Source organism: Lipotes vexillifer, unplaced genomic scaffold, assembly GCF_000442215.2.
Source record: "Lipotes vexillifer unplaced genomic scaffold, Lipotes_vexillifer_v1.1 scaffold71, whole genome shotgun sequence".
Lineage (NCBI taxonomy): Eukaryota > Metazoa > Chordata > Mammalia > Artiodactyla > Lipotidae > Lipotes > Lipotes vexillifer.
In genome coordinates, this window is record NW_006793703.1 from 7,521,458 (window position 1) to 7,547,260 (window position 25,803).

Sequence of the window (25,803 nt, forward strand, 5' to 3'; positions counted from 1 at the left end):
TGTACTAATCTCTCATGATCCTTTATATCTCTGCAGTGTCAGTTGTTACTTCTCCTTTTTCATTTCTAATTCTATTGATTTGAGTCCTCTCCCTTTTTTTCTTGATGAGTCTGGCTAATGGTTTATCAATTTTGTTTATCTTCTTAAAGAACCAGCTTTTAGTTTTATTGATCTTTGCTATTGTTTCCTTCATTTCTTTTTCATTTATTTCTGATCTGATCTTTATGATTTCTTTCCTTCTGCTAACTTTGGGGGTTTTTTGTTCTTCTTTCTCTAATTGCTTTAGGTGTAAGGTTTGGTTGTTTATTTGAGATGTTTCTTGTTTCTTGAGGTAGGATTGTACGGCTATAAACTTCCCTCTTAGAACTACTTTTGCTGCCCATAGGCTTTGGGTGTCGTGTTTTCATTGTCCTTTGTTTCTAGGTATTTTTTGATTTCCTCTTTGATTTCTTCAATGATCTCTTGGTTATTTAGTACTGTATTGTTTAGCCTCCACGTGTTTGTATTTTTTACAGGTTTTCTCCTGTAATTGGTATCTAGTCTTATAGTGTTGTGGTTGGAGAAGATACTTGACATGATTTCAATTTTCCTAAATTTTCTAAGGCTTGATTTGTGACCTAAGATACGATCTATCCTAGAGAATGTTCCATGAGCACTTGAGAAGAAAGTGTATTCTGTTGTTTTTGCATGGAATGTCCCATAAATATCAATTAAGTTCATCTTGTTTAATGTATCATTTAAAGCTTGTGTTTCCTTATTTATTCTCATTTTGGATGATCTGTGCATTGGTGAAAGTGGGGTGTTTAAGTCCCCTACTATTACTGTGTTACTGTAGATTTTCCCTCTTATGGCTGTTAGCATTTACCTTATGTATTGAGGGGCTCCTATGTTGGGTGCATAAATATTTACAATTGTTATATCTTCTTCTTGGATTGATCTCTTGATCATTATGTAGTGTCCTCCTTTGTCTCTTGTAATAATCTTTATTTTAAAGTCTATTTTGTCTGATACACGAATTGCTGCTCCAGCTTTCTTTTGATTTCCATTTGCATGGAATATTTTTTTCCATCCCTTCACTTTCAGTCTGTATGTGTCCCTAGGTCTGAAGTGGGTCTCTTGTAGACAGCATATATAGGGTCTTGTTTTTGTATCCATTCAGCCAAGTCTATGTCTTTTGGTTGGAGCATTTAATCCATTTACATTTAAGGTAGTTATTGATATGTATGTTCCTATTACCATTTTCTTAATTGCTTTGGGTTTGTTATTGTAGGTCTTTTCCTTCTCTTGATTTCCTGCCTAGAGAAATTTGTTTAGTGTTTGTTGTAAAGCTGGTTTGGTGGTGCTGAATTCTCTTAGCTTTTGCTTGTCTGTAAAGTTTTTAATTTGTCCATCAAATCTGAATGAGATCCTTGCTGTATAGAAAAATCTTGGTTGCAGTTTTTTCCCTTTCATCACTTTAAATATGTCCTGCCCCACCCTTTTGGCTTGCGGAGTTTCTGCTGAAAGATCAGCTGTTAACCTTATGGGAATTCCCTTATATGTTATTTGTTGCTTTTTCCTTGCTGCTTTTAATATTTTTTCTTTGTATTTAATTTTGGTAGTTTGATTAATATGTGTCTTCGCGTGTTTCTTCTTGGATTTATCCTGTATGGGACTTTTTGCGCTTCCTGGACTGAATTGACTATTTCCTTTCCCATATTAGGGAAGTTTTCAACTATAATCTCTTAAAATATTTTCTCAGTCCCTTTCTTTTTCTCTTCTGCTTCTGGGACCCCTACAATTCGAATGTTAGTGCATTTAGTGTTGTCCCAGAGGTCTCTGAGACTGTCCTAAATTCTTTTCATTCTTTTATCTTTATTCTGCTCTGTGGTAGTTATTTCCACTATTTTATCTTCCAGGTCATTTATCCGTTCTTCTGCCTCAGTTATTCTGCTATTGATTCCTTCTAGAGAATTTTAAGTTTCATTTATTGTGTTGTTCGTCATTGTTTGCTTTCTCTTTAGTTCTTCTAGGTCCTTGTTAAATGCTTGTTTTATTTTCTCCATTCTGTTCTCAAGATTTTGTATCATCTTTACCCTCATTACTCTGAATTCTTTTTCAGGTAGTCTGCCTATTTCCTCTTCATTTGTTTGGTCTGATGGGTTTTTACCTTGCTCCTTCATCTGCTGTGTGTTTCTCTGTCTTCTCATTTTGCTTAACATACTGTGTTTGGGGCCTCCTTTTTGCAGGCTGCAGGTTTGTAGTTCCCATTGTTTTTGGTGTCTGCCCCCAGTGGGTAAGATTGGTTCCGTGAGTTATGTAGGCTTCCTGGTGGAGGGGACTGGTCCCTGTGTTCTGGTGGATGAGGCTGGATCTTGTCTTTCTGGTGGGAAGAACCATGTCCAGTGTTGTGTTTTGGGGTGTTTGTGAACTTATTATGATTTTAGGCAGCCTCTCTACTAATGGGCAGTGTTTTGTTCCTGTGTTGCTAGTTTTTTGGCATGGGGTATCCAGCACTGGAGCTTGCTAGTTGTTGAGTGGATCTGGGTGTTAGTGTTGAGACGGAGATCTCTGGGAGAGCTGTCGCTGATTGATATTACATGGGTCTGGGAGGTCTATGGTGGAACGATGTCTTGAATTTGGTTCTCTCACCTAAGAGGCTCAGGCCTGACACCCGGCCGGAGCACCAAGACCTTGTCAGCCACATGGTTCAGAAGAAAAGGGAGAAAAAAAAACAGAAAGAAAGAAAAATTAAATAAATAAAATAAAGTTATTAAAATTAAAAAAATATATTATTAAAATAAAAAAGTAGTTAAGAAAAAAAGAAAGAAGAGAGCAACCAAACCAATAAACAAATCCACCGATGATAACAAATACTAAAACCTATTAAAAAAAAAAGCAAAAACGGACAGACAGAACCCTAGGACAAGTGGTAAAAGCAAAGCTATTCAGACAAAATCACACAAAGAAGCATACACATACACACTCACAGAAAGAGAAAAAGGAAAAAAATATATATATATATTAAATAAAAAGGAAGAGAGCAACCAAATTAATAGACAAATCTACCAATGATAATCTCTAAATACTAAACTAAGATAGACATAAAACCAGAAACAAATTGCATGCAGAAAGCAAACCCCAAGTCTACAGTTGCTCCCAAAGTCCATCACCTCGATTTTGGGATGTTTCATTGTCTATTCAGGTATTCCACAGATGCAGGATACATCAAGTTGATTGTGGAGATTTAATCTGCTGCAGCTGAGGCTGCTGGGAGAGATTTCCCTTTCTCTTCTTTGTTCACACAGCTCCTGGGGCTCAGCTTTGGATTTGGCCCCACCTCTGCGTGTAGGTCACCTGAGGGCAACTGTTCTTCGCCCAGACAGGAGGGGGTTAAAGGAGCAGCTGATTCGGGGACTCTGGCTCACTCAGGCTGGGGGGAGCGAAGGGTACGGAACGCCAAACGAGCTTGCGGCGGCGGAGGCCAGTGTGACGTTGCACCAGCCTGAGGCGCACCGTGTGTTCTCCCGGGGACGTTGTCCCTGGATCACGGGACTCTGGCAGTAGTGGGCTGCACAGGCTCTTGGGAGGGGAGGTGTGGATAGTGACCTGTGCTTGCACACAGGCTTCTTGGTGGCTGCAGCAGTAGCCTTAGCATTTCATGCCGATCTCTGGTGTCCACGCTGATAGCCACGGCTCGTGCCCGTCTCTGGAGCTCGTTTAGGCGGTGATCTGAATCCCCTCTCCTCGCACACCCCAAAACAATGGTCTCTTGCCTCTTCGGCAGGTCCAGACTTTTTCCTGGACTCCCTCCTGGCTAGCTGTGGTGCACTAGCCCCCTTCAGGCTGTGTTCATGCAGCCAACCCCAGTCCTCTCCCTGGGATCTGACCTCCGAAGCTGCAAGTGTATTTATGGGCTAAATTTCTATAAATGGACATCCAGATTACGGGTGTAAATAACTTGAGTAGCTTTTGCCAAATCTTTATTGAGCATATAGCATTTACAGTTTGACTAGTAAACGGTGGGTGACTTTTTCTTCATAGCGTGTAACACAGTATGTTAATAACCATTTGGGAAAAATTTAAATATTAGTATGAAGAGCAGTCTCCTATTTCACAGCTGTCAGCAACCACCAAAGAGAAGGAGACATGGTCACTTCCATAGGCATTCTGATAACTCTGCTCCTTGCCAGTGAACATGAGATCACTCTTGATCTCAGTAGTTAATTTAATTATATCAGGCATGGAAGGCTATTAATATTTATGGAGTTTTACATGCAAGATTAGTATTATGGAATATCTTATAAAGCCTTTGGGAATGTGATGTACTGGGGACAGGACAGGTATGAAAGATTAGAGCTTGGTCATTTACTTTAGAAAAACCAAGGCAATCCTTGTTGTAGAGGAGGGTACAGCCTGATTTCCTTTTGCATGTTAAGAGGTTATTACGGTGACAAATAGAGATTTCTCATCAGTGTATGAAAAAGGTTTCTTCTGCCTGAGGACCATCTGGAGGTTGTGTGAGGACACATTGATTGGGGGGACAGTGAGGCTGCAAGAAAATATCAAACAACTAAATTGAGCTGAGGATTTAAGATTCACAAGCTGGGGAGTTTTGAATGAAGACTTCAGGGAAGAAGAGAAGGGATGTGCTTTTTGAGTAAAAATAGTGTGATTTACAAGGCAGCCTGGGAGAGGAGCCGTGAGTGGGCTGGTGGAGAATCGGACTTTGAATAGGCAAGATAGCTGCTCATAGCTCCTGCTGCTTCTTCCTAGATTTCTGCACCCGTGTCTCAGTTACCACATGAGTCACCTGACACATGGGGCGTAAAGCACTTAGCAGATAGGAGTTCATATCAGAACAAGTTCATAAGCACAGCTGCCAGGAACGTTCATCTTCCACTTTACAAAGCACTGAGTAAGGTGGGGTGCCACCCTCACGGAGAGAGGGATTGACACAGTTCTTAGGAACATGCTGTTTCATACCCGAGAGTATTTTCTCTATGGTAAGTAATAAATAAGGATATGTAATGCTTTATTATTTAAGATATTTTTATTTGATTCTCACAATAAGAAGATGATGATAGATAGTAATAGATATTCTTAGTTCCATTTTTACGCATCAGAAAACTGAGATTCAAGAGTGTTAAATAAATTCCTTGGCGACCACAGCAAGAAATGGTAGGGCTAAAAAGCAAGCCCAGGTCTTCTCAAGCTGTGCTTAGCATATGCTTTCACACTGAGAAAGAGAACTTGGGCGTATGATGAAGAAGGAACAGGCCAATGATGTGTTTAGCGCAGGGATCTTCCGTGGAAGAGAAGAGTAAAGTAGCAAAAGCGACCTGGGTGACTCACTCAAACGTGACATATAAAAGCTGGAGCGAATTTTGTACATCTTCTCATTCAACCTCTTTAATTTGTAAGTGAGAAAACAGAGAACCGGAAAGCTTAAGTAAATTTCTTAAGGTCATCTGGCTAGTTATTTTCAGAATGAGGAATAAAATTAAGGTCTTCTGATTTTCCAGAAAGAGCACATCCCTTCTCTTCTTCTTTCTACCGTACATTGCCTTTACTGGGTCGAAGGAAATAGTGGTATTGGAATTTAAGTCCACTTAAGGCAGGTACCATCATTATATCCTCTAAAGTGCCTTCATGGTGTACTATAATTAGGAAGTATTCAGGTTATTTTGTAAATATTCAGTCAAGGAATAAAATGTTATTGGTCAGTAAGTATTGATTATGTAGATTCTGCTTGTAGGTATTTAGGAAGGAAATAAAGAGGAAGAAGCAGGCATAATTCTCACACCCTAAGAGCTTACAATTTGGAAAAGAAAAGGGGTGTTGTAAACCTAAGAAAGTAGACATACCTTTGGGGGAAAAGCCTTAGGAAAACTTATCCTTGGTCACAAATGAGCTGAGCTTAGAGAGGGCGCATTGATATACTGGAGATACTGGAAGAGTTGGGAGGGGTGCTTTGATGGGGTTGAAAACTTTCAAGGAGCCACCCATCCCCCACTACTCCCTCCAAATGTGTTTCATTTTTCTTTATTACTGCCTCCGACTTCATTTTTGTCCCTTATTGCACTGTCCTTAATTTACACCTGCTGTTCCCCCTCCCCCTCATAGGATAATGTCATTCAATGTTACTAAATCCACTGAACTCAAGGTTTCCCAAGTGATTCTCAAACAGGAGTGGAGGGGAAGTGAATATCAAAGTGATCTAGGGAACTTTTAAAACCTACATAGAAGGGTTCCAGATGGTAGACTGATCACAGGATTTTACCTTTTTTCCTTTCCAGACTTCCCTTGACATTCTAATGAAGATGTACTAAATGAAGTGAGTCTGTAACAATATGGATGAAGAAAAGCAGACAGAACCATTGTGCTGGGGATTCAGAGCAGAGAACGGCTCAGCTCATAATCAGCCTGGGAAAGGGGGTCTGCAGTGGAGTCGGGGACAGTTCTGAGCTGCGAGTAGGAGGGTACAGAGAGCAGGACAGGGATGTGGGGCAGTGTTCAGCTGTGGCTGGGCTTAAGAAGGGGCTGTGAAGAGTGTTGTTTTCCAGAAAGTGCATTTACTAGGATATATTCTGGTGAAGAATATAAACTATTCATTTATAAAGAGATGGTTTTCAGCTATTTCTTTGTCTGTTACAACTCACACGAAGGCCATTACTGGTTATGAGCAGTCGTTACACGGGTCAGATGGAGAGGGAAGTAGCTGCACGTTCTTAAACAAACCTCCCTGGAGGTGCTGAGGTGCCGCTTCTTCATGCTTCGGAGACTGATTTAAAGAAAGCTTGACTTGGATCCTTTTGTAAAATAAATAACTGCCCTCTAGCGTATATTATTTTTTAAATCCAAATTGTATTCGTTCTTTCCTTTTCCCTAGTGCCCTGTGATTACTGGTGAGGTTCCTGGGATGAAGGCACACTGTTCCCCATTCCTTCCCCACCTTTCCTCTTGGGAAACAGGAACGAGGACCCTGCAGTGCACGCATGGCCAAAGGATCCTGTGGTGGTGTTTCCACTCAGTCTTGCTCCCCAGTCAGCAAATACTCACTTAGAGCACCTGCCAGGTAGCGTGCACTGAGGCATGGTGGAGTTCTTGCCAGCACTGTCCACATCACAGAGCACAAGGAAAAGGAAAAAAAAAGCAATTATTAAGAAAAAGATACAGTGATAACAGACTTAGAGAATGAACTTTCGGTTACTGGGGCGCGGGTGGTGGTGGGATAGATTGGGAGATTGGGATGGACATAAACGCACTGCTCTGTTTAAAATAGATAAGCCATAAGGACATACTCTATAGCACAGGTTTGTAATAACCTAAATGGGAAAAGAACTTGAAAAAAGAAAAGATATATGTCTATGTATAACTGAATCACTATGCTGTACACCTGAAACTAACACAACATTGTCAATCAACTGTACTCCAATATAAAATAAAAATTTTTTAAATGATACAGTGATTTAAAAAAAAGGAAGGTGGCATCACTAGGCTAATTGAAAGGGATCTGGATTTCCCAGGGTGGCAACTGCCAGCAGAAGAATGTCCCTGGACTCTGCCCTGGCTCCACTCAGCTGCCCCAGAGCCAAGGGAATCAGTATCTGAGGCTCTCAGGCCGAGAGAGATGACTTGGGGAGGGGTAGGAAACTCGTACTCACTTTCCTCTCGTAGCTTCAAAGTTAGTAGGGAAGACAGATTCTCCTCAGGGTTATAAATCTAGATAGAGTGCTTGGGAGCGAGAGAGGGAGGGTTATTAATCTGAAGTCCTGGAGGAGATGTTGTTTGACCTGATAAGTGGAGAAGGTGCTGTCGGGGAGTGTGTGTTCCGAGAAGCCGGTCCCTGGAGCGCAGACTGGTAGTGAATTTCAGCTCCACCATTTGTCTGTGATTGCTGACAAGTTTTATACCGTTTTGACCTCTGTTTTCTCATTTATAAAATATCTGCCTTTCAGGGTTATACAGATATCTAATCAAGCTTGGAAAATACCTGGCACATCGAAGACCACAAACTTAGTGATAATGATTATTAAGAGTCAGACGGTAATAGATGACATGCCATTTAGTCTCTTAAGCAATGGAAACCATTTTAAACTTGTGAGGCCACAAAACCAGTGGCCCGTTAGTGTAGATAATTCTGCTCCTTCCACTCTCTTCTCTCCTCTTCTTTCTCTTTACACTTTTCAGTATGTCTGATTCTAGATATGGCTAATGTACAATTTTTCATAACTTGAGGAAATACAAGAAGCTAGTTAGGTCAATGAAACTCATTTTAGGAATCATTCTAATCACACCACTCAACTTGACAATGGATTTGTTTACTTCTTCTTTTGACAAGATATTTCTCCCTCCCTCTGGTTTGTGTATTGATTGTGACTAGCTATAGGTTTCACTCCCTATTGAGCAGTGCATTTCTGCATTAAAGTATGGCTCTACATAGTTTCTCATGCTTTTGGAGAAGTGCTTTATCTGTGTCCACATTCTTGTACAAAACGTAAAAGATGGTGTGCCCTCCCCTAAGAGACAGTGAGGTCCTTCTAAAGAAGGACAGTAGTGGGGGCAGAGGAAGGAGGTACATGCAGTCATATCTGGGCCATCCAGGGGAAGGACGTAAAGGGAGTGATGGGGGGTTTATTTACTTGCTGCCCATGGAGGGTAGAGCCACAACTCAGTCCAGAATCAGAATTGATCCAAACAAAGGACCAAGTCCAAGGATGGAAGCACTGAGGAAGATTTCTAGAAAGGACTGCATGTGAGGCATAATCCCCATTTGAGTTTGTGCATGGTGGTCTGTGCCTTCCTGGTCAAAGACTAAGGGAGTCTGCACAGAGGCCCGGGTGACACTGATGGTCCCAGTGGTCCCTGCTTTAATAGCTGTCCGGTTTTTCTCTCCTCAAGTCCTGTTTCTGTGTCGATCACAATATTCACCCTTAGGAACGTGGTATTTTATTTCTTCGTTCAGACACGTGCTCTGTTGCTATGCTCCGTATCTGGACAAATGATATCAATATTCATCCCTCTGAGCAGTTGAGTTGATCTCTGGGCTCTCTGGGTTTCCCTGTAACCTCCCATAGCCTGGAAAGAGTAAATGTGGATGACTCTGCCGAATCCTTCCTCACTAATAAGATACTTCAAAGCCCAATTTATGGTGGACCTTTGAATATAAAGGATAATGTTTTTAGGTTTTGAACTTCATGAATCTTTACTTCAAAGCCAAACTTTGGCTTAAAGTACTCTAAGTTTAGTATCCCAACAAGATGAGCTTCATGTGTTCGATCTCAGTGTTCTGTATACTTGAAGAGCACACAGGATTCCTAGCGCATTGCAGATACTATAGTTTGTTCGGCAGGGAACCAACAGCGAACCTATAATAGACGGATTCACTGCTTTTGAAACGTGATGGCATATCAGAATCATCTGTGGAGGTTTTTAAAAAATCAGATATCCAGGCCTTAACCCCAGAGATTCTGATTCAGTAGGAGTGGGGCAGGGGCAAATGCCGAGTGTCTGATTTAAACTTCTTGACAAAATATTCTAATCCCTAGCTAGGGTTCATAATGAGTCTAACATAGATAAATGTGTAATTTCTGTATTTCTTTTGAAATTAAAAATCCTCAAGGACCCCTTTGGGCTCCAAAGGCAGCACTGGTCAAGATGATCCATAAGGTCCCTTCAGTTCTGGAATTCTAGGTTAAATTTCACAGACTCTATCCAGATTATAGTTTCTAAATACTGTTGCCACTAAAAGGAACCAGGACTCCTTAGAAATGTTTGATTTGAGACGAGGGGCAGGAAATGTACAAAAGGAGCCTAGGTTATCATGTTAAACCAGCAAGCAGGGAAAGTGCCAAAGAGTACCAAGAGTCGAAGAGACTGTCAGTGGGTAGAGATGGGACAATATGAGCGTTAATAATAATAATAATAACATCAATGGATTAATACAGATGAAATGTATTTAAATCTATGAGTTCATAAAGATATTGGACCAAAAAATCTCATTGATCCCTTTTGGAGGATGCTAGGGAAACTACTCCTTATTACTCCTTATTTTGAAAACCAGTAAATAAAGAGTCAAACATTTATCCTGCCTTTCCTATACAAACTGTACCTTTATGAAACAAATGATAGATGAGGGGAAATTTTTTTCTATAGGAATATTTCATTTAATAAGTGAACAAAGAATGATAAAATTACAGTGTCACTGCATCACAACTCCTAATGAAATAATGGATTGAAGAAATGCTCGCCAATGGCTGTGAACATTTTTTTTAAAAAAGGAGACTGCTAGATTTTATGTGTCTCTTGCTGGAAGATGTTGTACCATCTGTGCACCATTCTTGCTAAAAAGAAACCAACCTGTATCTGTCAAAACTGTAGATCTAATAATTTATAGGAAATACAAGGATAGAGAAACATGTTGGCATGCATGGAGATGCAATCAACATAACCCAGATTGTGGGCAGATCTACAGAACAAACCTTACTGGTTAAAAAAGACTTAGCAGACACAAATCAATTAGTCATATATAGATCTTACTTGTATCCTTATGAGAGTAGAACAAACAAACTATAAAATGCTTATCAGACAATGAGGGAAATTTTTTAAAAATAATTCTTTAGTTTGATGATTAAAGAATTATTTTAAAAATGTTTTAAGTGTGATAACAGTATTTTGCTTGGCTTTTGTGAAATTTCTTAGTTTTTAAAAAATATGCTTAAATATTTTCAGAATAAAAGATATGAAATCTGAGATTTGCTTCAAAATAACCCAAAGTTAAGGAGAGACATGAATAAGAATAGACATAAGAAAAATAAAAGTTTTCATATTACTTTAAAAAAAAAGAATAGACAGAATGAGATTGGCCACTTGATAATTTTTTAATCTAGTTGATGGGTACCTGGGTGTTTATTATGTTACTCATTTCTCTTATGTATACATTTGAGCTTTTCTATTCAAAAAGTTTGCTAACCACATGTTAAATAAAACTCAAATCTAAAATTGTTTTCTCTTTCTTTGTAGATGGCAAGAAAGAAGTTGAAAAAGTTCACTACTTTGGAGCTTATGCTCAGTGTTCTTCTGCTTGTGGTGTTTATCATCACTATTCCTCTCTTTGTGCTTTCAGCCAGAGACTCTTTGGAATCAGAAGGTAACAAGGAACTCTGGTGTTCCCCCCTCCATATATTGCTCTTATCAGAGCAAACACCTCAGAAATGGCAGGGAAGTGATGCTTTCATATTCACTGGTGTGACCGTGTGTGTGTGTGTGTGTGTGTGTGTGTGTGTGTGTGTATTATATGTGTGTGTTGGGGACCACCTGACTCAAACTGTGACAGCACAATAGGTATTCATTGTAGGCCTAACTCTGACACTTTCATTTCCCAATTTAGCACAGCACAGGATTCCACAACTGGCACTTGAAATATATTTGCTGAATTTCATTGAATAATTGTAATTTTGTTAACAATAGTAATCAACAATACCCTTATATGAAATGTAGTCAAATAAGTATATAATCAATTAAAGTACCTTCGGCCCAAGTTTGGTTCTTTAAAAAAATAACAGCTACCAGAGTTTTTTAAATTAAAAGTTTATTGAACTGTTTTATTTTAACAGAAGGGCTGAATTGTGCTGAGTTATCCATGATTTCTTATCTGGGCTTCAGCTGGGAGCAGCTTCCTAGGTGGGGCAGGTGATGAGGGGCCAGGCCAGTGTGTTGCCAGAGGAAAACTTTTGCCCCCTCCCCCTACCTCATTCTCAGTCACGACATTTCTACTTCTGTGGGAAGTTAGATTAAATAATCTCAAAGATTGTTCAGTTCTTAACATTCTATGATCATTAAGATGAAACTAAAACCCTTATGTGGAAACTGGCACAAATATAAAGTTCTATTACTCCACCACTTTTGAATTGGAAACCTTAGTGAAAAGAAAACTTATTAGAAGCCTCATTGTTTTGTCTTAATATTGTTACTAGCTTATTGTAGAGTGCCCTAAAGAAATCTAACTTCCTTATGTTAGAATGCAATAAATGTGCCTTCTTTATTTTACTGACTTTTAAAAAAATTAATTAATTAATTTTTTTTGGCTGTGTTGGGTCTTTGTTGCTGTGCACGGGCTTTCTCTAATTGTGGCGAGCGGGGGCTACTCTTCGTTGCGGTGCGTGGGCTTCTCATTGCAGTGGCTTCTCTTGTTGTGGAGCATGGGCTCTAGGTGTGTGGGCTTCTGTAGTTGTGGCACACGAGCTCCGTAGTTGTGGCTCGCGGGCTCTAGAGCACAGGCTCAATAGTTGTGGTGCACTGGCTTAGTTGCTCCGCAGCATGTGGGATCTTCCCGGACCAGGGCTCGAACCTGTGTCCCTGCATTGGCAGGCGGATTCTTAATCACTGCGCCACCAGGGAAGTCCTATTTAACTGATTTTTAAGTCTGAATCCATCGATCAACTGGCATAGATTCTAGCTGCCAGTTTCTAGTTTGGTGGCCTCCCTTTACATTTTTTGTCCTATGAGATTTTACATTTGTATAAGAGTGCCATCACTCAGAAGTGTTCCTTGTCAAGGGATTGCCTGTTGACTGAGCAAGGAGAATTGAGGTTACTATGATTAGGGTAACATTCAAGAGAACAATATATACTGCACGTGATCTGTGTGCAAACATTTCGTGAACCACCTGCCTGGGTGGAAGTACAGGACCAAAGCAGAGTGTACAGACTTGTCTGTAAAGGGCCATATACTTAATACTTCAGATTTTGTGGGCCAAACGGTCTCTGTCCTAACTACCTAATTCTGCCTGTAGTAACAAAAGCAGCTATAGACAATACATAAAAAATCTGGGTGTGGCTGTGTGACAGCAATATTTTATTTACAAATCAGGCTGTGACCTGATTTGGTCCACAGGACATAGTTTACCAACCCCTGGAGTAGAGAAGGTAGATTTGGTTCCCATTTTGGTGAGCTTCCAATCTAATGTTGGAGTCCAGCTCCTTGCTCTTGTATGCACTGTCTCATAGGGGAGGGCCTTGCTGGTAGAAGGAGATGGTGCAGGTATATGTAGAGTTAAATACAGTCAGCAAGAACAAAATGAGGCTTTATAAAGTGAATGTGTACATTTCAAGGTCATAGAGTGAAGCCCAGTCAGTAGTAGAGTCCATATAATTGGAGGTGTTGAGAACTATGGGGGTATCGAATGCCTGTGATATTAATTCTGTCATCTTATGTTTGCTTTGGGGATTATCCCAGGTCCTGGGACAACAGTTACCTCAGGTCCTGGGATGACAGTTACTCCAGATCCTGGGAAAAGTACCACTCCTGGTTCTGCCGAGTGCCCAGTGGTAAATGAATTGGAACGGATAAACTGCATCCCTGACCAGTCACCAACAAAGGTTTGACTTACAGATCTTGTTTTCATTTAAGAGTTTATGCCATTGGATAAGGGTTTGTTTTCTTTTTTTTTTCTGTTTGTAGCCCCCAGAGTTGTTTATTGTTTGCATTTCAATTATTGGTGGCTCAGGAAAAGAAATCCTGTATTCATGCTTATATGACAGCTCAGCCTTGGGAGAGGAAGAACTAGAAAATTTCCTTGTGTTGACTGATTCAGCAAATAAAAGTACATGCTGTCCATTTAATACTTCAGATTTTGTGGGTTTGACTTTCAGATAAACAATGAATAAATTTTTAGTATAATTATGTCCCGTGTAAGACTTGGGACTTATTTATACTAAAAGTATATTTGTCTTTTATCTGGTAACTCTACTTGGTTACTAGTTCTCTCTGACTCTGTTTCTGACTGTTTCTTGGCCTCTCTCTGTCTCTCTTTTTTCCTTACACAATTCTAAAAGGTTATCTAGGAGCTACAATAAAAAGTCATCCATAGGCATAAAACAGTATTTCAAATAAGGATAAAGCTTCAAGAGCCAAGTTTTGAAGGAAGAGGTAATAAATACCAGATTAAAGATAGTGCAGGCATCTGGGCGTTTACTTTTGGGCAGTGTTTCCTGACCATCACCTGAAGTCCAGCTGAATATATGATTATAAAATGCATTGCACACACCATATCAGTCATGTTTCATGTTGAGAGTGAATAAAAACAAAATGCAGCCTTCTGAGTGAAGTCCACTGACCTGAAATGGCAGATTTGTATCAGACACAGAAAGGATGCTTGCTGCATGCGATTCTTGGGCATGTGGCACTCTCACATTTATCTCTGTAGCCATCCTATTGTTCACGGGCTGGAGTAATCTGTGATGTTCTTGAGAGTTACTATTTTGGTTTGTCTAAAGGTCCTAATACCAAAAGACATTTTATTTCTGCATATTTTTTTCTTTCATGCTTCTGGAAGCTAGAAATCCAAAATCAAGGTGTCATTAGGGTTGGTTCCTTTTTTTTTTTTTTTGCAGTACGCAGGCCTCTCACTGCTGTGGCCTCTCCCGCTACGGAGCACAGGCTCCGGATGCACAGGCTCAGCGGCCATGGTTCACGGGCCCAGCCGCTCCGTGGCATGTGGGATCCTCTAGGACTGGGGCACGAACCCACGTCCCCTGCATCGGCAGGCGGACCCCCAACCACTGCGCCACCGGGGAAGCCCAGGATTGGTTCCTTTTGAGGGCTCTGAGGAAGAATCTGTTCCATGCCTTTGTCCTAGCTTCTGGTGACGGCCACAGTCCTTGGCGTTTCTTGGCTTGTAGCTACATTACTCCGTTCTCTGCTTCCATCTTCACAAAGCATTCTCTGTGTGTGTCTGTGTTCATATTTCCCATTTTTATAAAGACACAGATCACATTGGATTAAGGGCCCACCCAACTCCAGTATGATCACACCTTAGCTAATCACATCTGCAACAATCCTATTTCCAAATAAGATCAAGTTCTGAGGTACTGAGTATTAGGACTTCAACATATCTTTTCTGGGGACACAATTCAGCCCATAACTTGGACAGAGTCACAGAATGTGAACTGTGGAAAGTGAGAATGGTTACACAATTTGAGCCTTTGGTATTGACTGAAATAGCATAGATGCTGAGTCAGAGAGAACCAAGATGGCAAAGAAATAACAGATGAGAAGTCAACCATAGTGATAGACTGGGGTTTTGGGGAAGCTGGAAGTTAAGGCAGAAAAAAAGAACCAGAGCCAGATAAATAGCTTGGAGTAGAGAAAATGCCTGGGAACTGTAGTTAGGAGCAGAGTGATTGGACAAAACTAGTCAGGAAGCTCAGAGGCTATACTGAAGGCAAGAGAGAGCACCAATATGGTAAATAGTCAAGGATCAGGAAATCCCCAGGACAGGACAAAGCAGTGAGAGCACAGAAGGGCATCAGCCTGGACAGCAAGCCTGCCAACGTTGGAAGGAATCCCAGTTAGAGCAGTTCATCTAACCAAGACTATTGCAGCATTCAATCCCCTTCATCTGGCGTCTTACCCTGACTGAATGAATGTAACTTTCTCTTGGATTAATGAAGAGACATGCCTGCTTGGAGTAGGAAGAAATGTGTCTGAACAGGAAAGGTGGATTCAGATTTTGGAAGACCTTGGATTTCGGATAGAGGAGGTTGGCTTTTTATGTGATACATAGCAGCTAGGAGCAGACACTTAGGGCTGAACGAAATCACGAAATGGGAAACCAAGAAGAGAGAGAATAAAAGACAGAAATAAAGGAAAAAGAAGATAGAAGAGAAAAAGGAAAAAAAGAGCTTCAGTATGGGGCCAAATGTCATAAAGTTTGGTATTTTAGATGATAGGTTCAATAGGTAGAGGAGATAAGCTAAGTAAATAAATAACTAGAATATAAAATAAAAATTTATAAGATATAAACGAAATACTGTGTGGATCACAAAGCAGAAGAGATTATTATCAAGGACAAGGTGACAGTCTGGAATTAATGAGAAGCGTGACAATCTGGAATTAATGATGAGCAGGATTTTGACAGAGATGAGAGGAATGGAAAGTGAATTCAGGATAGAGGAGACAATGCACACAAAGTGACAGAAGAGGAAGTTGTGGGGCACATACATGACAGATTGAATGGTCCCATATGGCCAAGATACAGGATGGGTGACAGAGAGCATATAATGTTTAAGACTATAAGGTAGTTTGGAGCTTGATGATAGAGGACGATTAATTAATGTGCTGCTTTGCCAATAGGAATGGGGAGTCATGGTCTAGATATGCTGTACCTAAACAGGATGTTTCCAGAAAGTTGATCCACACCCATTTACTTGCCCCTGTCATAGTGTGCTAGGAACCTACTTGCTCAAAAGCCCACCTGGAAGACTAATGCATCCTCAGTCTGTCCACTTCCCTGCAGCAGCCCATCTTGTTATTGGCTACGTGAACTTCAAATGTCATTATTGCCTCAGTAATGCTTCTTTGGTTTTATAATAAGGCCGTTTAATACTGTGGTATCAAGATTGTAGTTCAATAAACAACCTTTGCCTTTTTTCTAAATGTTATACCCAAGTGAATTAATCTATGACCTTTGCATTCATTCACTGGCCTGCTCCTCTAGCTCAGCCAGAGAGAAATACTCTGGGAGCATTTTCAGTGACCTGGTTTTTCATAGAAAGTATTTCTTAGGTATTTTGTTGTGTGTTTTAAGTATCCTGGGTGCCATATGCTAATCTAAAGTGTTGTTGAGAGGCTGATTCAATGGATAATGTTGTGTATGTGTATATAATGTGTTTGTTGAAGGAAAGTATATGGCAATGTGGAGGAGGGGAGTGGGAAGAAATTATGAATATGACACTAGGCTAGGCAGAATGTTTTACTGCTGAGGCCATTGCTATATCATTTTATCATTCCTCTCTAGTTCTGTCCTCTGGGATTAAAGAACTAAGAGTATAAATTTCCCTTCAGGTGATTCTTTGTTGTAAATTCCATTGTTTCTTATCCCAGTAAAAGGAGGGAATTCTGTGTCTAAGACAGGATGCATAAAGGCTGTGAAGAGACACTGGACAGTACAGAAAGAACAGGATGGAGGGATACAGGGTTAGATGAGCCAGCACCTAGGACAGGATGGTTGGCAGGGCTGAATGAGCAAGGTCCACTGTGGTCCCATTCCCTCCAGTGGCAGGAGGTGGCTGATTCTGATTCACTCAGGCCGACTCTGACTGCACCTGGGGCACTTCCTTTTCACGTGTTTGCATTTGTCCTTGCAACTTTGCTTTCTGTCTTTTATAAATGCTACAGTTGCTGAGGTCCTGAATTTTTTTTTAATCTTAGGTATGCTGCTTCCTAATGACCTAATGATGCACATATTCCAAGGCATATGTAGTCTTATCAGTAAATTATTTTCAACTCACTCTGATTTGTACACATTTCTTGTTTGTGTTATTCTAGATTCTACTTCTTATTTTTATTATACATGCTGCAAGTATCTTCTGCTGTTATGAGGCTGTGTTCACCTATTTTATGCTGTCTTGATGAACAGATATTTTATATTTTAATGGAGTCAAGCTTATATATTCCTATATTACATCATATCTCAAGGAACAATGCCAGGAAGATTAAAAGCCTAAAGGCAAAAAAGAAAAAGTTATGACTTTAAGAAGAAAACAGAAGATCTAACATAATAATAATTAACTTAGTTTAAATTTATTTCTATACATTTTCTTGGATTTCTACTTACATAATATGTCAGAAAATAATGATAACTTGGCTTCATCCTTTTTAGTTTTACAAATTTTCTTTGTTTTCTTGTCTTATTAGTCTTGTAGCGTTAGGACCTCCAATATATATTTAATTATAAAACAACATAGACATGGTCACCTACTCTTTTTTTCTGATTTTAAAAGGAATGTTTCTAACATTTCAGAGTTAGTGAGATGGATATTATAGGCTTTAGGTATCTACCCATTATCCAACTAAGGAACTTACTTTATATTCCCAGTTTGCCAAGAATTTTATCATGAACAGGTGATTAATTTAAATGATTGTATTGTGTACTTCCTTTAATAAGTTATGAAACATTATACAGTGGATTTTCTAATAGTAAAGAATCCCTGTGTTTCTGGAAGAAACACCACTCACTTATTATTTATTTAATATGTTGCTGATTTCCATTGTTAAAATTGCGTGCTCTTTTCTTTTAGGTTTTTGCATTTGTATTTGTGAATAAAACTGGATTCTAGTTTCCCTTTTTCTCTCACGTCTGGTTTTGGTATAAATGCCTTCCTTTTCTGTTTCTTCTCCCCCCTCTCTAAATGTTAAGAAGCATTGGGGGTTGGAGAAGAGGACTCCAGTGGAGCAGAGCTTGACTAGGCCACGAGCGGTGCCTTCAGCGTCTGATTTCTCACTATATCTGAGTTCAATCCAGTTCTTCTCTTTGTGTTGGTGCAGGAGCCTGTATGTATCTATTATGTAAAAAGCAAAATATCTTTACTTTTTGGTCTACTTTATCTATCAGTTACTGAGGGAGTTCTTTAAAAATATTGCATTATGTACTTACTATCTTTTTCAGTTTTATCTTGTGATTCTTTAAGGTTTTTCTGTAAATATTTTGAGTCTTTATTAATCAGGTGTGTATCAGGTTTGAGATGTCATATCTTCCTGGTGAACTGAAGCTTTTGTCATCATGTAGTGACTCGATGTCTCTCTAATAATTAATATTTACTTTAAGTCTACTTGTCAGCCATCACTATAGCTGTACTAACCCTTGGTAAGAATTCTTCTCACATAGCGGTTTTCCCCTGTTTTAGTGCTTTTGTGAGCTTAAATTTTGGGTGTGCTGCCTGTAAACAGCTTCAGTTGAATTTATTTCTGTAAATGTAATCTGATTATCCTTGTTTTTTAAATTAAGTATTTAAGCCATGTGATAATTGACATGAAAAACTCTTTTCTGTGGTCTCATTTTGTGTTTTCCATTTGGTCTGTTTTTTACGTACTGCTCCCCATTCACGCCTACCCCCGTATACATGTTTTCTTTCCTTATTTTTTGCATTGAGAATTTTTCCCCTTAGTTTTCCCCTCAATACTGTATTGGAAATTATGCACTCTGTATTATTTTGGCAGTTTCTCTTAAATTTTATTTCTCATGTTCAACTTAAAAGGACATTTTGTGTCTCAAGTTTGGGTTTAATTCTTTTTGGGTGCCTTCAGTCCTATTCATGTTGTCATTTTTTTTGTAGCTTCTCTCTACAACTCTTTTCTGAGGTTTCACCTACTCTTTACTCTCCTGTCTATTTGCCCCGCTCTCTGCTTCTCCCTACATTGCTCCCCGTAACTGCTTGGCTCTGCTGCAGGGCCTGGGATTTCCAGGTGGCCAAGAGGCTGTTCACTTTTTATGCTGCTTTGGCCACTCTTTGATCTTTGCCCTTTCCAGTTCAGTGAAGAAGTTATTAAGCTCTGGGGAGCACGCAGAGACCGTTCTGCTTAACACTCTTTTCGACACCTTTCCCCTTTCAGGTTATACTGAAGTTTCATCTGAGTGGGTTTTGAAAAGAAAAAACAAAAACTGCTGACTAGTTGAGTTCACAGTGAAGCCTGATTCCATAGCAATGGAAACCACAGATGGACACCGTTTTTCGATTCTTAACATTGGTTATTAGCAAAAAAATTAGCATTTGATTAAATCTAATTGTTCATATATCTAAGCAATTGTTTTTGTCTTACATTTGTAAAGCATTGCCATATCCTCCTGAAAATATGCTCAGCAGATACTCAACCCAGACTATAGAGAAAAAGAAATGGATAACAAGAGAACTAAGTTTTGGTCCTTGTCTTCTCAATAGCTAAGTGACCTTTGGCAGATCATTTCACCACTGTGAACTTTTACCTCTGTGGCCTGAGGTTCTTCATCTGTAAAATAATATAGCAGGGTATGTTAGTTATCTATTGCTGTGTAACAAATTATCCCAAAACGTAATGGCTTAACACAACAAACATTATGTTCTCACAGTTTCTATGGTCAGAAATCTGGCCTTGGTGTATCTGGGTGCTTTTGGCTCATAGGCTTCCAGAAGACTGCAATCAAGGTGTCTTCTGAGACTGAGGGATGATCCTTCTCAAGCTTGTGTATTGTGATTATTAGCAGAATTCAGCTGCTCAAGGATTGTTGGACTGAGCACCTCAGTTCCTTGCTGGAGACCTCCCTCAGTTCCTCACCATGTGGGTCAGTCTGCAGTGCAGCACCTCACTTCTTGCAGAGTGAGAGCTCCAACAGAGCAAGTGAAAGGGGCGGAGCAAGCAACACAGGAGACACTCTGTAATCTAATCTTGGAAGCCACAACCCGTAATTTTTGCTGTAGTATTTTATTAGTTACACTCAAGAGGAGTGGTTTCCTTGTACTTTTTTTGTATTTAACCTGATTGCTTCTTCCAAATTAGTTATATGAGAAAGAGATTGTATCCATTTTAGTCTCCATGTGATTCAGTCATTAATTGTAGTAAAAGGCAGGTACCTTAAATAAGAATCAGAATCTATTTGGGTTTCAAGGAACAATTACTTACTGCCTTGGGAGGAGTTAAGAGACTATATATACATACATATATATACACACACACACATACATGTATATACTGTGTATATATGTATAATATATATGTGTATATGTCACATATACTAAATATACCCGTTTGTAATATACACATTTAAAATTCAAAGCAAAATTGCCTTGATTTCAAAGCTTCTGAATAAAGTTAATTGCAAAGTTTTTTTTAGAGCCCAAAGCCAATATCAGTGAAGCTCCATTTGTCATTTTGGGTTACTGGTGATATAACTATATAGTAGTTTAGAATATTTATATAAATTTACCAGGTTTATTGTGATGACAGGTAGAGAATGCCTTGTGATTATATATTGTTATATGATAACAAGAACGAGGAAGGGTATTGGCCAGAAAAGTGAGTTTTGAGTGCAGTCACCGCATTGACTGGGATATACAGCACAATTTCTTTAAATATCAGGTCCCTTATTTGTAAAACAAGGCTCATGAGACTGCAAGCTCAAAGTGTATTTATCAATGATCGTGTTCTACACATAGTGGAGTTACTCTAACTAATCTCTTATTTCAGGCCATGTGTGACCAGCGTGGGTGCTGCTGGAAACCTCAGGGAACCATAAGTGTGCCCTGGTGCTACTATTCTAAGAGTCATGGCTATCAAGTGGAGGGCAACCTTGTGAACACATATGCAGGTAAGCCAGACTCAGCCTTGAGGAAGGAGCTCCAGATCCTCTGGGGAGGGAGGTTTGCAAGTATTTATTGTAGGCCAGGCACTGGGCTGTGTCCTCTGCAGGTTGGCTCTGTACACTGCAGAAGAGAGCTGTAGCAGCAGGTGGGGTGTCACTCTGTACGGCTACCACAGCGTGTGACAGGAGGTGGGCACTGCCCTTGAGCAAGGACTAGAGTCTATTTTGGCATCAAGGAAAAATATCACTCTCTGTCCTGGGAGTTAGGAGACATGTTCTGTTCCTGACTCTGTCTTGATGCACCTTTGTAACCTTTGCCCAAACATTGTAACTTCTTCGTTCCACAAGTTTCTAACTTTTAAAGAGAGGGATTTGAACTCAGTAACCTCTGAGACTACTAAGAACTCTCATATGATGTAATTTTAATGATATGGAAACAATTCCAGTTTTATCAATGTTTTATGAAAGTTAGCTAGCCAGTGTCAGTGTTCATGGACTAAACATCCCCCCTTCTTTCTCCCACCTCAAAATGCAGACATAATAATGAACATGCTGGGGATACTTGGGGAGGCTCTTAGCATAAAGGAAGAGGCGTGCTCCTCTTCCAGGGCCTCTTGGCCTGATGGGCTTTTCTAATAAGGTCTTGACTCTCACCTGGCTTGTCACATAACTGGGGAGATGGCATCAATGCATACGATCACCTGTGGCGTAACATGAAGATAACTGAGAAGGAATAATGGATGTGAACACCTTGAGGGCTCAGACTGTAAAGGGTATATGAGTGATGGATGGGCTGGTGTAACGACAGTTTGGCCTTTGAGGGATGTTTCCATTCAGATTTTGGAGAAGAGAGGCATGGTTTTTGAATAAGGTAATGACAATACCTAGCTTCAGAATCTGGCCCAAGACAGTATGTGTGTATGATGAGGTACACATCCGTGTCTCCTCTTCTTATGGGAAGTAAAGGCTTTTCGCCAGCCCCTTTGACATAAAGCTTAATTGTATGTGGCTGTTTGTGAATTTACACAGCCAGCTATGAAAACTCTTTACCCCCTTCACATTAGGATTCACAGCCCAGTTGAAAAGGTTGCCTTCTCCATCTCTTTTTGGAAATGATGTCAACAACGTCCTTCTCACAGCGGAATACCAGACGTCTAACCGTTTCCACTTTAAGGTGTAGTTTGTTTCTTTTTTTCGTATTCTTTTCCATTATAGTTTATTACAAGATACTGAATATAATTTCCTATGCTCTACAGTAGGCCCTTGTGGTTTATCTATTTTATATATGGTAGTTTTTATCTGCTAATCCCAAACTCCCAATTCATCCCTCCCTACCCCCCTTTCCCCTTTGGTAACCCTAAGTTTGTTTTCTGTGTCTGTGGGTCTTTCAGTTTTGTGAATAAGTTCATTTGTATCATATTTTAGATTCTACATATAAGTGATAGCATATGATATTTGTTTATTTAAAATTTTTTTGGAGAAGTTCTTGTTCCCTACCTGATGACTGCAGTTACTACAAAAGAGAAAAATTTGCTAATGGAGGTATTTTTCTCTACTGTCATTATTCTTACTTAGCATGTGCATGTTGAAAGCATTTATAGCCTTCCTTCAGTGTGATAACTTCCTAAATGTATATTATAGAATTCACTGGTGAGCTGTGGCTTTCATTTATTTTCCCTTTATACCATGTGAAATGATATAGGGAAGGAAAAAAGGAATGATCACAACTTTGAAAATTCTAGAGATAGTTTATGTCTGCAGACTTGTAGTATATATTTCTACCTAAAGACTAACTTATGTCCAAGTGTTAAGCATCTGAATTTGGTGACATAATTTCAGACATAATGTCATTTGCTGCACAGGTTCCTGTACCAGGAGCACAGGTGTTGGGAAGCACTGGTGTTGGTAGGCATGCTTCTATTTTAGAAAAACAGAGACATTTTCATTTTGACTGTCTTTCCCTAATCTCTCTGGACAGTTAACTGACCAAAACCAGGACAGATATGAAGTGCCCCATGAACATGTGCAACCCTTCAAAGGAAATGCTGCTGCTTCCTTGACCTATAAAGTTGAGGTCTCCAAACAGCCATTTAGCATCAAAGTGATCAGAACGAGCAACAATCACGTTCTGTAAGTTTTGTAAACCTGTCTGGAGACTTAGTATGAAGGTTATGGGGGAGGGAGGTTTGAAGCCTGAAAAAGGATGCATTTCTACAATATTCCTGAAGGTCGTGAGCCCACTGTTGGTGACCAGACTCTCTACCTCCAAATGTATACTTTTTTCTGCCTTCCTTCCTCTTCCTTCCTTCCTCCTCTTCCTCGTCCTCCCCCTCCTTTATTACTGAGCATTTATTGTGGGCCAGGCACTGGGCTGTGTCCTTTTTCTCTTTCTTCCTTCCATTTGGTCATTTTTCCCCCTTATTTTCCCTTTTTTCCCTCCATCCATCTAACACCTATCCAGCAGTAACTCTGTATGGAGCATCTACTATAATGTACGACTGATATTCTGGTCATGTGATAGAGAGTCAAGGGGACAAATCTAAGAAATGTGCCGAATGGTACCTGCCCTCAGGAAATCCTGATCTCTTGATGTCCATGGAAAAATGTCACAGGAGGGCAAATGGGGCCGATTAAACAGGGAGTATTGAGTCTCTGAGATACAAGAACAATTTTCTAAGCAGTTGCATTCCCTCCACTCCACTTGCCCACCCGTCCCTGTGTTTTCCACCCATGTCTAGGTTTGACTCCAGCATCGGGCCCCTGCTGTTTGCTGATCAGTTCCTGCAGCTCTCCATCCGACTGCCTAGTGCTAACGTGTATGGTCTGGGAGAACACGTGCACCAGCAGTACCGGCACGATATGAATTGGAAGACCTGGCCCATATTTGCCAGAGACACAATCCCCAAAGGGGTAACCTTTCAGTATGGGACCCTTTCCACTGAATATCATAGCCTCTTTCATGAAGGTCACTCCTAGCAGTACACTATAACAGTTAAGAGTCAGGTGCTCGGGTGAGGCTATCTGGGTCTGAATTCTGGCAGTGCTACTCACCAGTTTTGTGGTTCTGGGCAGGTTTCCTCTCTGTGTCTTTAGTTCCCCATCTATGAAATGGGGGTAATATACTTACTTCATAGGGTTGTGATGGGAATTAAATGAATTGATACATGTAGAGTCTCTAGAAGAGTGTCTGCCACATAGAAAATTCTCAATAAATACCAAGTATTTTTCGTCACATTTTCGTTTTGAACTAACTAGTTGTGGAGAAAACTAATATTGATTCAGCACAATATGCTGGTTATGGTTACCATATTTTAGGTTGACCGTTACAAATCAGCAACTTACCAGGTTTGTCAGCAAAATAGGATAAAATATCAACTAAAATTCTGTATTAATCATTCTTTGTGTGAAGAATGTTTGGGGCAGTGAAAGAATAGAAGGAGTAGAGTTTCGTTGTTATTATTTTATTTTGTTTTTTCTCTCGGTTTTGTTTTGACGGCTAAAACTCAAAGCAGAGGTATTTTCTAGACTCAGCAATACTACATTCAGGTCTTGTTCAGCAACTTTCCCAATTAAACAGAACTAGTGGCTGGATGAAAGGAAATTAGAGGAATAATTGATTAAGTGAATTTTTAAATATATTCTCTCTATTTACCAAAAGGACTCTGAGAAAAATAAGCCTAATTTACTCCATTTAACAGACAAGGAAACTGAGGTTTAGAAAAGCCAAATGAATAGCCCAACGTAAAAAAAAAAATAGTTCGTAAGGAGCAGAGATAGGATCTAATCCCTGGCCATGCTCCTCGCCATACCATAGGCCTGTCAGAAAAACAGGAAAGGTGTTGGGTCCGAGCAGTTCACCTGGGATATGGCTGGTGATGCTTGTTTAATAAGGAGCCTTAGATCCTCGCTGCTTGAAGTGTGCAGTATGGGCACCACCGCCTGACAAATTTGCGCTCTCAGCTCCTTCTTCCATCTACTAAATTAGACCCCACACTGAAATGAAGTTCCTTTGTAATTTGTATGCACACCAAATTTGAGATATGCTGTCCCAGAGCAGTGATTCTCAAACATGATTACACATTGGAATCACCCCGGGGAAACTGAATATACTAGCAATGTCTGCTTCTATTCCCAGAGGTTCTGTTTTAATTGGGGTGGGATGTGGCCCAGGTTGAGAACTACCGTTCTAAAGTCTAGAAGACCAGCTCAAGTTCTAATGTATGCTGTTGTAAAGACTAGAAGACCAGATATCTTAAGTAGAGCTCCATCTAGTTGCAAATTAGAAAGGTGCCTGATTTATATTAGGGCTCGATGGAGTTTTTGCAGATGAGGTTAGGTCAAGACTCTTTGAGTCAAGGTCAAGCCTCTTTTGAGAGAAGAGCTCTTTTTTTAAAAAAAAAATTTTATTGGAGTATAGTTGCTTTACACTGTTGGCGTTAGTTTCAGGTGTACGGCAAAGTGATTCAGTTATACATATACATATATTCATTCTTTTCTCATGTAGATTATCACAGAATATTGAGTAGAGTTCTCAGTGCTGTACAGTAGGTCCTTTTTAGTTATCTAATATAGTTCACCCCAAGCTCCTGATTTATCCCTACCCCCAACGTGTCCCCTTTGGTAACCATAAGTTTGTTTTTGATATCTGTAGAGAAGAGCTTTGTTGAACTACAGTTTCAAACCTCCTGTTCTCCCACATCCTAACA

At 39.9% G+C, this 25,803-nt stretch overlaps 1 protein-coding gene across 1 annotated transcript in view; it reads left to right on the forward strand.

The window, feature by feature from the left end:
* Positions 1-11,004: 11,004 nt before the first annotated feature.
* Positions 11,005-25,803, forward strand: part of LOC103081817 (maltase-glucoamylase, intestinal) — a 78,849-nt gene continuing 64,050 nt past the window's right edge. Inside the window, exons 1-6 of the mRNA XM_007466633.1 lie at positions 11,005-11,131; positions 13,243-13,361; positions 20,983-21,103; positions 22,162-22,271; positions 23,076-23,227; positions 23,836-24,007. Coding sequence (XP_007466695.1) covers positions 11,005-11,131; positions 13,243-13,361; positions 20,983-21,103; positions 22,162-22,271; positions 23,076-23,227; positions 23,836-24,007 — 801 coding nt within the window. The remainder of the gene's footprint in view (positions 11,132-13,242; positions 13,362-20,982; positions 21,104-22,161; positions 22,272-23,075; positions 23,228-23,835; positions 24,008-25,803) is intronic.